At 42.9% G+C, this 13,218-nt stretch overlaps 1 protein-coding gene across 3 annotated transcripts in view; it reads right to left on the reverse strand.

The window, feature by feature from the left end:
• Positions 1-2,790: 2,790 nt before the first annotated feature.
• The window catches only part of GPSM2 (G protein signaling modulator 2), a 51,790-nt gene continuing 41,362 nt past the window's right edge, over positions 2,791-13,218 (reverse strand). For all 3 annotated transcript variants that reach the window (XM_073642910.1, XM_073642908.1, XM_073642909.1), the window contains 6 exons: positions 12,263-12,392; positions 11,672-11,742; positions 10,582-10,761; positions 7,567-7,726; positions 6,195-6,412; positions 2,791-5,043 (listed from right to left, as the gene is read on the reverse strand). In XM_073642910.1, coding sequence (XP_073499011.1) covers positions 4,876-5,043; positions 6,195-6,412; positions 7,567-7,726; positions 10,582-10,761; positions 11,672-11,742; positions 12,263-12,392 — 927 coding nt within the window. In that variant the 3' untranslated portion in view covers positions 2,791-4,875. The remainder of the gene's footprint in view (positions 5,044-6,194; positions 6,413-7,566; positions 7,727-10,581; positions 10,762-11,671; positions 11,743-12,262; positions 12,393-13,218) is intronic.

Genomic DNA, 13,218 nt, shown 5'->3' on the forward strand with positions numbered 1-13,218 from the left:
GCACTATTTGACTCCTAGAATAGTTTGTGGACTCCATATACAGAGCCCCTAAGTGCCAGATGAGCAGAATCCCCTCTCTAATGACCCCATTTTAGAGATTACACAATTCTAGGAATTTATCTACAGGTATAGTTACGATTTTGACTCTATGGGTGTTTTCCACAAACAAGCAGCAGTGGATATTGCCGAGTTAAAATTGCAAATCTGCTATTGTTGTGACCGCCGTACATTGTAGTGCCCCATAAATTATGCCCAGCTCGTGCTTCTGGAGACATGGACTCCGTAAATTACTCTGGCTCTCAACGCTATAGAAATGCCAAACATGTGAACGCTAAATGTGGTTTAGGCACACTGTGGGGCTCTGAAGGGAGGAGGATATTTGGAAGCGCAGAATTCGCTGGATCTCTTGTGGGGGGGTGAGGAGCAATAGCACTTTTCCCAAAGCCTTTGTTACCAGTAACGTGGAAGCCCCTATAAATACTAGATTCCTTGATAGGGCGTTGATCCAGGGAACTAGTCTGATTGTCGTATGGAGTCAGGAAGGAAGTTTTTTCCCCAATGTGGAGCTTAGTGTTTGCCACATGTTTTTTTTTTGCTTTCCTCTGGATCAACATGTTAGGCTATGGGTTGAACTAGATGGACATAGTAACATAGTTTTTAAGGTTGAAGGAAGACTATGTTACGTTAACAGATAACAGACCTGAGTGGGGACTTGCTTTCTTTGTGGATTGATTTGAAGCTTTTCATAGGAACATTTTACATAACATTTTGGATCTCGTTTATCCGGCGCTCTACGCTGAGCACTTACATCGGGGTTTCAATCTAAATCTCCGAATGATGTGATTCAGATAAAACCCCCAAGGGATCCATTCACTATAATGAGGCAGCAGTTACCCTGGACTCAGTCTGGCCTCTGTTCAGCGGCGTCCTTTTCATAAGTGCACAAAACGGTCAAGCCACACTTTTATGCATGCTTAAAAAGATGGAAACTGCTGGATCACAGGTCAGACGGCATCCACAGTGCCTCCATCTGCCTCATTATATGGAATATTCCACCAGGGGTTCCGTCTGAATGATGTATTTCAGAGATTTACACAGAAACCCCAGTGTCAGTGCAGAGCACAGAATAAATGTGAGCAGAGCCTTACTGTGATCTTTGGGAGACAAAACGTACAAATCAACAGCAAGTGAAAAATTAGTTTTATTTTTTACACCGTTCCTCGTGCGCTATAAGTGATTAGACGACTTTATTCTTTGGGTCGGCGCAATTACAGCGACACCAGATTTATCTGGTTATGTTTGGCTGCTGTCACACACTAAAAAACGCTTTTTTTTTGCAAAATAAAGTTTTTGCATCACCATATTTTGAGAGCTATAATTTTTCTACAGTTCTGCCAACAAGAGTCATGTAAGGGCTTGTTTTTTGTGGGACGAGCTGACGTTTTTATTAGTACAATTTTCAGGCACATGATATTTTTTGATCTTTCTATTCCGATTTTTCGGAGGCAAAATGAACAAAAACCAACAATCAGGAATTGTTTTATGCAGTTCATCATATGGTAAAAAAAAAGTGATGGCAGCTTTATCCTTCGGGTCAGTACGATTACAAAGATACCACATTTATATAATTTTATGTTTTGCCGCTTTTACACAATAACTTTTATAGAAAAAATAATTGTTTTTGCGTCACTGTATTCTAAGAGATATAGCTTATTTTTTCCACTGATGAAGCTGTATGGTGATTTAAGGGGTTAAATAGTGAGTTTTATAGTTTGGGTTGTTCCAAGAGCAGCGATACCAAATATGTGAATTTTTATTTTTACATAAATATACTTATTTATTGGTTTAATACTTAAAAAAAAAATAAAAATGTATGACTATTTAAAAATATTTTTACAATTTTTTTTTAAAAAATTCACTTAGTCCCTCTATGGCAGTTTTCCCCAACGGGTCATGTGTTCAGGATTTCCTTACCATTACATAGGTGATGGAATTATTGCCTGTGCAGGTGATGAAATTATCATCTGAGCAATACTAAGGAAATCTTGAAAACGTAGTCTGTTGGTGGGCCTTGAGGACTGGAGTTGGGGAACCCTGCCATATAGGACTTTAACTTTTAGCAGTCTGATCGCTGGTATAATGCATTGCAATGCACCAGCACGAAAATGCATTATACCTGCCAGTGCTGCACTGACCGAAGCCTCTTAGACCATGATCTGTGCATGGTCTAACAGGCATGCTGTAGCTGGCAGACCCAGAGGTCGTAATGACTACCTCATGTTGCCATGGCACCGATCATGCCCTCACAACGACGCCAAACTGAAACAAGGGAGCCTGATGGTCTGTTGTGGATCTTCAGTATGGTTATGTTCTGAAGAAGTTGGACAATTTCAAAAACACGTTGACTTTAACAGTTTAAATAAAAAAATTTTTTCTCTAACGCCCTCATCTCCTGAGTCAGTCTGCGTGAGTCTGCCAGCAGCACAAGGAAAATAGCTTTGAATCCACCCAGCATTACCACATAATGTGACACTGGTCAGAATTGGAAAATTTGGCCTCGTCCGCAAGGTGAAGACAGGCTTAGAGGTGAAGGGGTTAAGCACTAGGGCATTTTCTGATCATTTCTTTAATGAATCTTCACTCTCCTATAATGCCATAACACCAAACAACTTACTTCTTTCTCCATCATGAAGTGTTCTGATTTTTTCTTGTGATTACTTAGCATTATGAGAGAATAAATTAGACAATATAATAAATAAATAGACCACGCCATAAAAAGTCTGCACAGGATTAGTGTTCTATAAACTAGGATTTTATTCCTGGTCCACATAATTTAAAAAAGGTACATAAAAAAAGCAAATTAGTGGTGTAAGAAAAATCAAAGTTTTTCCATTTTTTTTTCTCTTTCATCTCAAAATTGCATGAAAACATTACACAACCATAATTTAAATGCCGGACCAGCAGAACACTAACTGTACCGGCATTTCCCCAAGCAAAACAGCTCTTAAAAAGGTGAATATTCTATAAAAGAGGAGGTTTTACTGAACAAAATATACCTGTTCGTAAAAGGGATGAACCCAGAGTGCAGTTATTTAGGACATGTGGGCCACACAGCAGGCGGGGAAGAGTGCAAGGAACAGGACATGATTTCTGGGGATCAAGAACAGAAACAGCTGGATGGATCTTTTGCCCAATATTTTTTTTCCAACATAGAAGACAATTACGTTGCCCGCAGTGTGAGGTCACACCACACTTGTAGGACTGCTACATGTCTTACAGAGAATCTATCAGATCTTCAGCCTCATTGGCATATCCATCCAAACACGGATTTCTCAGCAATGGAGGAACAGACTAACCACGGAAAGGTATTGCTACACTGGTCTTTGGAAGAGCTACATGTACATATAAACAGTTTGGGGATGGGGAATCCTACTGATAGAGTCCCTTCATATTAGACAGATTTAGTTGCCATTGTCTATGGATCTGCCCAATGAGTGGGATATTAACCGCTATGAATTTACAGGTTTCCTGCTGTGTTTTCAAAATCCCAAAGTCAGTACCATGGCTTTGCCTAGAGGGGGCAACCCACTGAGCACAGCAGGTATTAAAAAAATAAAAGATTTAAAAAAAAAAAAAAAGATTAAAACTACTTCTAAACGTCAGATAAGAATATTTACATAATAGTCTTTAGTGCTTTAGTTTATGGTCTAGATCAGGGTCTCAAACTCGCGTCCCGAGGACCGCATGCGGCCCCTGAGACTACTTAATGTGGCCCACAGGCATTGGACCCCCCTGTAATGATTGCAGCCTGGTCCTGAGGGCTGCCGAAGTCAGTGATTCTTTTCAGTTGAATGTTCTACAAGTTAGGGACCAGTATGGGCCATTACTACAAGATGGAGACCACCAGGATGGGCACATTACTACAAGATGGGGACCAAGATGGAGGACATTACTACAAGATGCGGACAAGGTTGGGGATATTACCACGAGATGGGGAAACTACTACAAGAAGTTGGTCAGAATTACTATATGGTGTAAATTGTAAGAAAAAAAAAAAATCAATCACTGTATGTGGCCAATTACAGGACACAAAAAGGAAATAAAATTGTAAAAACTGAAACTGTAAACGCTATAAAACTTTACCATAGCCCATAAAATGAATGCCATGTAAAAGAATAAAATAAAGCCAAAAATGTTAAAAAATGTATCCAAAAGGTGTATAGAAAAAACAATATGGTATCATTAAAAATTTCATATCATCCTGAATGCAGCCCTTCAAATTCACATTTTTTCTATGTGCGGCCCATATACTTAGCCGAGTTTGAGACCCCTGGTCTAGATTTTCCGAGAAGTGCAATGGTCTGGCACAAAAGCTTACTGTGCCAGGCTTTCGCCCCACTGAACCAAACCCCCTTATTTTGTAAAGGCATAGTTTAGAACAATTAATAAAATACACACAAATATATACAGACATACAAATACAACCTTCCACACAGAAAAGCTGTACAGTACTGAGCAGGCGAGGTTGTCTGCACCATAGGAGACACTTTAATGTCTGGGCTACCAGGGCCTCAGATCCTTTAGGTGTACATACATAGAGATGCTAGCCATAGTCTGTCCGAAGCATCATACAATGGCAGTGTTTCAGATTTTGGGTTAGTATTGCGCCATGTAATGACTGGAGGGAACTAGAATACTGGAAATGCCCAAACACACTAAGGAGAAACATTACTTTGCAATGGTTCTATATTACAGAAGAGTATACACATTACAGTACTATGAAAACCCTGATTGTTAGTTGATAGATTTAAAAAAAAAACAAAAAACACAACAATAGCAGATTGCAGGAAAGAGCGCTGTATGAAAGCGTATTCCCTAGCTTGAGTTCAGTCTCTTTAGGTGTGAGGATAATGTCACCCTCTGTTCATCCATGCGCTTGGCCTGTGCACGCAGAATAAGACTGAAGAAGTCTTCATCTGGGACTGTAGGACCTTTTTTGGGTGGAGGTGGAGGAGCGCATCGTTGGTCATCTAATCGTGATCCCTTGAAAAAAAAATGTAAGAAAAATATTAGGAATGATTACAAATTAACCATGTACATTCACAATGCGTCAGCACACTGCGACTAATAATATGTGAACTCTAATATTGCTGCAAACTTTAAAAACGTTAAAGGTACTTAGTGTTTTTTGATCAAAGAGTGTAAAAGCCATCCAACCATGTCAAGGTGACCTTTTAATGTGTATTGTCACTAAATGTGTTGCCTCTCTATGTGCAGATCTTATTTTTTCTTTTTTTGTGCTACATATCAGGGGAGGAGTGGGTCCCCTCGAGGGCTCAGCACTCTTGTCCACCCTTCTTTCTCACAAAGGTTTTAAATTGCAAGCTACGTCTGGTCTGCTTTTAACTTCACATTCATACGAGTCTGGTTTGGCACATGGAGAGGTAGGAGATTTAGTGTTTAGGGACCATCCATATTAACAGGTCACCTTGACATGGCTGCATGGCTTTTATGCTCTTTTAATCAAAAACGCTAACTAAGGACCTTACGTCCTTATGCAGCAACATTGGAGTTTATATATTCATTAATAGTGTGCCAACGCATCGTGTATGTGTTAGTATATTGGTCACACCTTTGCATTAATTTAATACTAAAGGTATGTGGGTCCCATTTTTTCTTTTGTGTAGTACAAATTAACCAGGTATAATGGTATTAAAGCACATAAATGGACAATATAGAAAACTGCTTGCACTTCTTAATGAAGTTGTGTTCTCCCTCATTATGTCTCTTCACTGATGCGAGGACGCTTTGTGGATGTTTTGTAATACGGCCACGTATTTCCAGGTCTTGAGCTAAATTACTTCGCCCCCCCACTATGAACAAAAATCAGACAACCTTCAGCAGTTAAAAGAATAAGACATAGTTCTTAAAAGGGAGTTTGTGATCATGTAGGCTAGCAGATCAGAAGGAACAATGAAGAGGAAGACCAGCAACCCGATGGCTTGATACTTTCAAGATAACAGTGGTGAGGACCCTGGAGGACCTATCTAGGCTTGCACAAGATCGATCTTCCTACAGATCGTTCATCCATCAAGTCACCATGGATCGAGATTGAGCCAAAGGAAGTTTACCAAAAAAAAAAAAAAAAAAAGACTTGCAAGGTTAAGTGTCATAGTTCTGTATGATCTATTTACCTGGCATTTGACCAGCATGTCAAAGAAATCGTCATCTGGCTCTCTGTTCTCAGTGGTCATCAGGTGGCCTAGGACGGAGTTACTGTGCTGTTGGCCGATTCTCAGTCCAGGTAGATTGCTGAAGCTGGCCCTCTGGTCATCCAGCCTCCGACTCTGGGAGTTGGCTAGGAGGTCCAGAAACTCATCCGTATGAGGGGATACAGCAGACGCAGATAAGGCTGCAGAGAAAATGAATCACAAATCACTGACCAGACGGTTTAGAACAGGGATGTCGAACTCAAACACACAGAGCGCCAAAATGAAAAACTTGGACAAAGTCACGGGCCAACCAGTATACAGAGTAATGGGCGCCGGCCTGGTCCCCCATACAGAGTAATGGGCGCCGGCCTGGTCCCCCATACAGAGTAATGGGCGCCGGCCTGGTCCCCCATACAGAGTAATGGGCGCCGGCCTGGTCCCCCATACAGAATAATGGGCGCCGGCCTGGTCCCCCATACAGAATAATGGGCGCCGGCCTGGTCCCCCATACAGAATAATGGGCGCCGGCCTGGTCCCCCATACAGAATAATGGGCGCCGGCCTGGTCCCCCATACAGAATAATGGGCGCCGGCCTGGTCCCCCATACAGAATAATGGGCGCCGGCCTGGTCCCCCATACAGAATAATGGGCGCCGGCCTGGTCCCCCATACAGAATAATGGGCGCCGGCCTGGTCCCCCATACAGAATAATGGGCGCCGGCCTGGTCCCCCATACAGAATAATGGGCGCCGGCCTGGTCCCCCATACAGAATAATGGGCGCCGGCCTGGTCCCCCATACAGAATAATGGGCGCCGGCCTGGTCCCCCATACAGAATAATGGGCGCCGGCCTGGTCCCCCATACAGAATAATAAACCCCACAGTTCTCCATACAGAATAATGAGCCCCACATAGGGGTGGTAGTACTGGTATCACGGGCCAAATCTAACCACTCTGGGGGTCAGAGTTTGACATGTATGGTTTAGAAGTAGAATCTGCCCATTCCCTTTATGCTCCACTTCTGGCACTGGCTACAAGACAGAAACAGAGTGAAACATCTCTGCTGACAGCAGCCAGCTTATAGTGGGTTCTCGCTGGAGGCAAATGCTTTAGGCTTTTTAGAAGGGTTAATATTTCCACAATTTGGCTTCACTGGAGACCCTGTAATCTGACTTTGGGTCAGAACAATACAGCTACAACACTTTGTTGCCACATTTTTTGGTCTTCCTGCCTGAAAAAGAATTAAAACAGAACCTGACGGATCCTTAAGTTAAAGAAAAAGGGACAAGTCCTAATAGACACATTCTGACATTTACATGCAATATTACTGCTACAGATAGTTCATGATGAACATACATTTTCTCATGGATTTGGGAGGTGTTGATGAAGCGGTGGGCACACTCAGGAGGTTTCTGCCCTGCAAGCTGCACCTCTGATCATCCATTCGATTGCTTTGAAATCGACTCAAAAGATCAAAGAATCCTTCATCCCCAATACTGTCTGGAACGGCAGACTTCTGGAAATAAAGAGCAGTTAGTACAAAACAAACCGATCTATGGAAAGGTGCAACATACACTGAACCCATCAAACTGAACCAGCAAACTGCCCATTAAGCAGGAATTCATTTTAGCCACCAACTGTTTACAGAGGAACAGAAAGGTCACAACGCAGAGGACCTTCCCCAGGTTGGGCAGGAGAATCTGGCCCCACCATGGAACAAATGCTGCAGAGCAGAAGAAACAACTTTTTTTTTTTTAAAGTGATTTCTAATGTCTGTTACAGAGAGATTCACTTATGAAGTTTAGTCTAATTTCCACTATAACCAAGGGGGCGTTAGAAGAAAGTCATCTATGGGGGGTGTACTTTTCCCCTGCATGACATTATCCAATCATCAGCAAAAAAGGGGTCATGCAAGGGGAGTAGGAGGGGGAAATAACAGGTCTTCTCTGTGTGAGACATGTAATGACACAGAGCCCTCTCATCACTGATCTCACTGCCGCCATCAGTGCGTACAAGTGTGGGAAGGGAGTTTTCCATGTACCTTCACCCTCCTCTAACTCCAATAAAGTCAGAGCTGTCAATCAAGGAAGAAAGGTCGGAAACGGATGCAAAATAAGTAGATGGGAAGGTGCACTGAACTACCCGGCTACGCCCAGTGTGCACCAAGCACACTAAAGGTACGATTAGGTTATGTCCATGTCCCCCACAAGGTGCTATGCTTGGTTTGTCTCACCTGTCATTTGTGCAGATTCCCTTTAAGGAACAGATTTCTGCATTACGAAGGAGATTTGCAAATCAGGACTTGGTAACATTTACTAGTAATTTAAATTTCAGGTGATTAACCTATGGAGTGTAAACATGTTAACTTTCCATGCCGAATGTAAATCAATGCGTCAACACATGGCTATTAGCCAGAGCAGAGAGCTGCAGGAAAGAGCAGCGCCCCCTGTGGACAAATGGGCAAATTATGTGACACCACCTATTTTGTAACACATACCCCCGCACGTACATGCCGCTCGCCTCAAGCAGCAGTAAGATCAGGGGCTGACCTGATAGGATAGCCTCTTGTTATATTTGTGTCTATGAACAAGGCCACAGCACCATAGTGATCGGGACCTGCTGCCCAGCTTTTATTGCGGTGTAACACTTACACCTATAGGGGCCGATTCATTAAGGTGCTTAGACCAGAAATCGGAGGTAAAAAACTTAAGTCGCAATATTTTTTTTGCAACTCTGAAACCGCGCAAAAATCTTGTGACATTTGGTGTTCACATGCCAGTCCTGGACAGCTACGCCAATATGGGTGGGGACACGGGCAGGTGTGACCATGCCCCATCCTGCCTATCAAATTTATCATAAGTTACGCCATGAAAGTGACATAACTTACTGCAGAAATGTAGGACTGCTCCTGGCTGGCGTATATTTCTAGCAGACGAGCACACTGGGCACCAGACGCGCCCAATTCATTAAGCAGCACACACCACTTAATGAGTCAGGTGTTTGTACTCCAGCGAGCGCTTCACTAACCAGTGTGCACTCTGCCAGTCTTAAAGGGAACACTATTAACCTGCAGATATGGGATTAATGTGTAGGATTATAGATTTCCGATACCGTGGAGCTGCCGCTCTGAGAGCCCTGCTGCCGGGAGGAAATTAATTTTATTCCTCCTGGTAGGCTTGGTCTTTCAGGCATAGGGTGGCGCCGGCGCGGTTTCAGTCACCGCTCTGTATATACAGAGCAGCAGCTGTATCCTCACTCCCCGCACTGACTAACAGCAGGCTCATCATGTTGTTTTTTTTCCACTTGATAAAGATGCCAGTAATAAAGAACCTTCAAAGAAAACCGCAGCAAAACACGTTCCAGCAGCGCAGACAATTCTTAAATGTACGTGTGTGTATAGGCAGAGAGGCACTCAAGGGCAGCGGGTGGAGAGAAACCGCCGGGGACCCACCTGTCCAACTAGTCTCTCATGCGGCCCAGTCCCCAGCAGCTTTTAAAGTATAATTTTCTCAACCTCTGCAGTGTTTCAGAGTCCATCACAGCTGGCTGACATAATACAGCCATACACTTCCCATGGGACAGGCAGCATGTAGCAGCTGTCCGGTTCCCTCCATATCACTACCCTGGTGGCTTGTGTGTCACCAGCTTGTCTAGAAATTGTTATGATCTGTCATTGTACAGTCTTTCTGTTTGGGTGTGTAGACTGATCTGTATTAATGGTTACGTTTTATATAATTTTTGCTTTATCGATATCTTTATGAAAGGCCACGTTGTATTGCCATTGTGTGCTGGACTAGCAGACTTTCTGGATGAGTAAATTCCACGACATAATAGAATATATTCCGAGCTGTATGGCATCGTCACATCTTGTTCCTTGCTTTGGTCTGCGGTATTTATAGAGAGCTTTCCCTGACATGCCTACGATGTGTATGCATGACATTATGTTCTTCAATGTGTCCCTCTGTATAAGAAAGTATACTGCATACTTGACTGTACAAATATTATATTCTATCTGTACATGAAAGCTTATAACCGATAGTATCCCATCGTATGCCAAAGAGACTTCTGGGCCTACAGACACATTCTCTGTGCGCCAGCAGCCTCCATGGGCATATAACAAGTCTTCAGTTAAAACAGGTGTGAACAGAGCACGATAAATTGTGGTCCTAACATGCTGCCCACGTGAAGAACTGAGGTTTTGTATGCCTGAAAGGGTTTAAGAACCACCTGAAGTCAGGGCCAGGTGGTAGCCAATATCTGTGCTTCACTACAGCTACACCTACCCTACAGCTTGCCATGTAAAGTAATAAAAATGGCTAGAAGCAGAAACAATCATCAATACTAAAAAAAAAAAAAAAAAAAAAAACGTACCCGCTGGGAATTGGACATCTTTCTGTTGGCATCTGAAGAGTTACTGGCGTCTTGCAGGACTTTGGATGCGCTGTTCTTAAACTTCTTGCCCTTAAGTCTATTGACAAACATGAGCTTGGCAGACGGTTTGGACAGAAGAGATTTCGGCTTCACGAGGATCTCACTGTTCCAGTTCTGTACCTGAAGGTAACAATTTAAAGACAAATATAGAACCTGGTTATGTGCTCATGTACTAGTAGCCACTGGAAATCAGAAGACAGAGGTGGAGAAGTTTAGGTGCAGGGCTCAAAGCCAGAACAATCATCTGATCATCTACGGATCTTATGTGCACAAGTTTTAGGAGCCTAATAGCAGTTGTACGTCAACCTTGTGACCATTTAGCTTCCATCTGAAGGTGCCTTGAGATGAGTGGTTACTGGAGAAGGATATGCATACTTCAGTAATGATTAGCAGTCATGAATATCTTAGGCCTGCACAAGATATAACAAGCAGGTAACCAAAGTGCTGAACTGGTGTAAGTAATATCTGTATTACAGTGCAGTTAAAGGGGTTCTCCACTACTCGGACAACCCCTATGTTTCCAGTAAAATAATACCACTCACCTTCGGTGCTGTTCCAGCGGTGTTAGCACTGGCTCTCCCGGGGCTCGCATAACATTATGGTAAGCAATTCATATGGCCAATCAGCGCTGGCTTCACTCTCCCCTCGTATGGACGTAATTGATATCCAGAGTTGGTGAACAAGCAGCCACATCTCTCATTTCCTCCGGATATCTTGATTTGTCCAAAGGAGGGGCCATAAAGTCAACGCTGCTTGGCCGCAGAGCTCACGTGACGACAATATCATGCAGGCCCTGGAAGAGCCAGTGCAGACACCGCTAGAAAGGTGCCGGCACCGGAGGCTAGTATAGGTGTTATTATTTTACTGGTGGGAAACATAGGGATTCAGAAGGGGTTGTCTATGTAAAGGACAACCACCCTGTCCTTTCTTTTGCTTGCCTGTAAAACAAGTATGTGGCAGCATATTTTCCCACAATGCAAAGTTCCAGCCAGCAGAAGACACATAAGTGAGAGACATTCAGGGCAGTCACCTTATCTGGTGTTAGCTTGACGAGCTCGAGGTTCTCCATGCTGTGACGTCTGCTTAATCGTGGTCGGGCACCTGCCAAACAATGCCGGGAACAGAAGATATTAGACTAATAGATCTTTCTACATTTGAGGGTCTGACACCAGCTTCCCTGCGGATCTGGCTGAGAATCTTTTCCATGATCTTTACTTGGGATGAAGAAGGGAAACAATAACCACTAAGAAAAGGATTTTTTATTTTACGACGTTAGCCAACATATAGAAGCACAAACGCAGGAGCAAGAGTCCATGTTCCCTCACTTGGAGGTGGGAGAGTACTAACTCCCAGGCACATCTTGTGCTGTTCAACTCCAGGAAGTTTAGGGAATGAAGAAGTGGAAATGGAAAATCCACTTGGATCCTTGTTTCCCACAATGAGTGATATGAGGAGACGTGCAGCTCCTGGACATTACATTTCAGCAGATCTTGCTATGAAAGCAAGGATTTCCTTCTGCATAGTGTTATCCTGGAGGTGAAAACTTCTTTACTATTATGTATAAGTTGTAAATGAACAACGGCCAGAAAAAGAGGAGATGTAGTTTGTTTGTTTTCCTTACCAAGTAAACTGCTTTCTGAATCTGGCACCTCAGACAGCACCGAAGTATTGGTGCTATAACTCAGGCCCAGCACCATCTGTAGGTCCGACAGGTTCAGTTGTGCCGTCAGCTCCCCATTACGATCTCCCAACTGTGGAGACATCGAATAAAGTTTTATAGGTCACTTTTTTTTTATCTTGATTAAGTTTTGAAAAGGAAATAAAAATGCAAACACCGGGTACTAGTTGTGCCACAAGTAGTAGGTCAAACAAGACCACATAACAACAGTATCTCCATAACATTAGAAAACAAAATGACAGAAGTAAACACAATCCAAGGTAGAGTCACTGGTTGTACGCGTTTTAGAATATACTGGCGTGGTGACATTCATGTAAATTAACAAAGAGGGATAATAAAGAAAAAAGGAAAGTTAAAACCAAAAACACAAATACAAACAAAGACTAAGGGAAGCAGGGGCAGGGATGTATGGGTAAGAGGGTGAGGGTAATGTCAGAGAGGCTCCTGAAGCATAGACTTCGTTCTCCCCTACAAGGTCAAGGTAATCAGCGGAAGATTTAACCTCCAGCCAGTAGAACCATGTTTTATAAAATTTATCATGGGAGTTATTGATCGTGGAGGTGAGCTCCTCCATTAACATACCGTAATCTCATTTATTTAATAGAACCATAGTGAGATTGCTGGCATAGTGTTACTTTTCCATAGCAAGGGAATACGTGCTCTAGCAGACGTGGTCAAGTGTCTCAGTATCGAGTTTTATATGTTTTTAAAGGGATGTTGCGGTGATGAAGAACGAGAGCCGGGTCAAGGTCTGAAATAAGATCAGTGAATTTACAAATCACAAGTTGTACTTTTCCCCAGAAAGGAGTTTACAGGTCCAGAAAATATATAGGTCACCCTCCTCCTCTCCACATCTCCAACACATGGGACTAGCATCTGGGAATATATAGAGTGAAGGA

The sequence above is a fragment of the Phyllobates terribilis genome, unplaced genomic scaffold, assembly GCF_046119375.1.
Source record: "Phyllobates terribilis strain yellow unplaced genomic scaffold, ASM4611937v1 Scaffold_8__6_contigs__length_399053987, whole genome shotgun sequence".
Classification (NCBI taxonomy): Eukaryota; Metazoa; Chordata; class Amphibia; order Anura; family Dendrobatidae; genus Phyllobates; species Phyllobates terribilis.